This window comes from Bison bison, unplaced genomic scaffold, assembly GCF_000754665.1.
Source record: "Bison bison bison isolate TAMUID 2011002044 unplaced genomic scaffold, Bison_UMD1.0 scf7180017864481, whole genome shotgun sequence".
Lineage (NCBI taxonomy): Eukaryota > Metazoa > Chordata > Mammalia > Artiodactyla > Bovidae > Bison > Bison bison.
The window spans coordinates 3,159,038-3,159,770 of NW_011495041.1; the positions used below are offsets into that span (position 1 = coordinate 3,159,038).

At 57.6% G+C, this 733-nt stretch overlaps 1 protein-coding gene across 1 annotated transcript in view; it reads right to left on the minus strand.

The window, feature by feature from the left end:
• Positions 1-196, minus strand: part of SOD1 (superoxide dismutase 1, soluble) — an 8,950-nt gene extending 8,754 nt beyond the window's left edge. Inside the window, exon 1 of the mRNA XM_010862308.1 lies at positions 39-196. Within this exon, the coding sequence (XP_010860610.1) occupies positions 39-88 (50 nt within the window). The 5' untranslated portion in view covers positions 89-196. The remainder of the gene's footprint in view (positions 1-38) is intronic.
• Positions 197-733: the final 537 nt, after the last annotated feature.

The following is a 733-nucleotide window of genomic DNA, read 5'->3' on the forward strand; positions in this document are numbered from 1 at the left end:
TTTTTTTTTTTTAAAATTTAAATTTTTTCTACTTGGTGCCTTGCACCGGGCCGTCGCCCTTCAGCACGCAGACGGCCTTCGTCGCCATGACTCGGGGGAAAGGCTCTCCGGCCCGGACCGCTAGGGACGCCCCAACCAAGCAGAGAAAACGACGTCGCAGAACACACGCCGACGCAAAACCGAGACAAGCGCGCCGCCGCACTTTTATAGGGCCGGACGGCCGCGCCCCGCCCAACCTGGCCCTCAACCAATCGCCGCCCGCGCTCTCAGCGCGCTCCCCCGCAACGGGGTGGCCTCGGGGGGGCCCTGACGGAGGGGCGGAGCCTAGGGGCGGTGTGGGGAGCCCGTCACTCAAGCGCCGCCGGCCCCCTCCGCCCTGGGGCTGTGTGAAAACGCGCAGTAAAACCTGGATCCGTGGGGAAAAAAAAAAACAACCTCCACCCAGGCTTTCTCCTCGAAAGGGTGTGATCTGCGGATTGCAGTACACGAAAGTGGGACAGGGAGGTATATGCGTGGCACGCCTGGAAGATATGAAGTCCCTTTGTCCGCAAATGTTAATGAGTGATAACTGACTTTGGTCCTGACGTTGTCGCCTTTGTGTTTCACAAGTTGAGACGCTCATGCTGGGTGTTTGTGATAATTTCCATTTTTTTTAATTGCGTTGTGGCTTTCTGAGGGTCTGTAAAGACGGTGGATCTCCGTCCCGGGTCTCACCTTTTCTTCTCCGCAATTC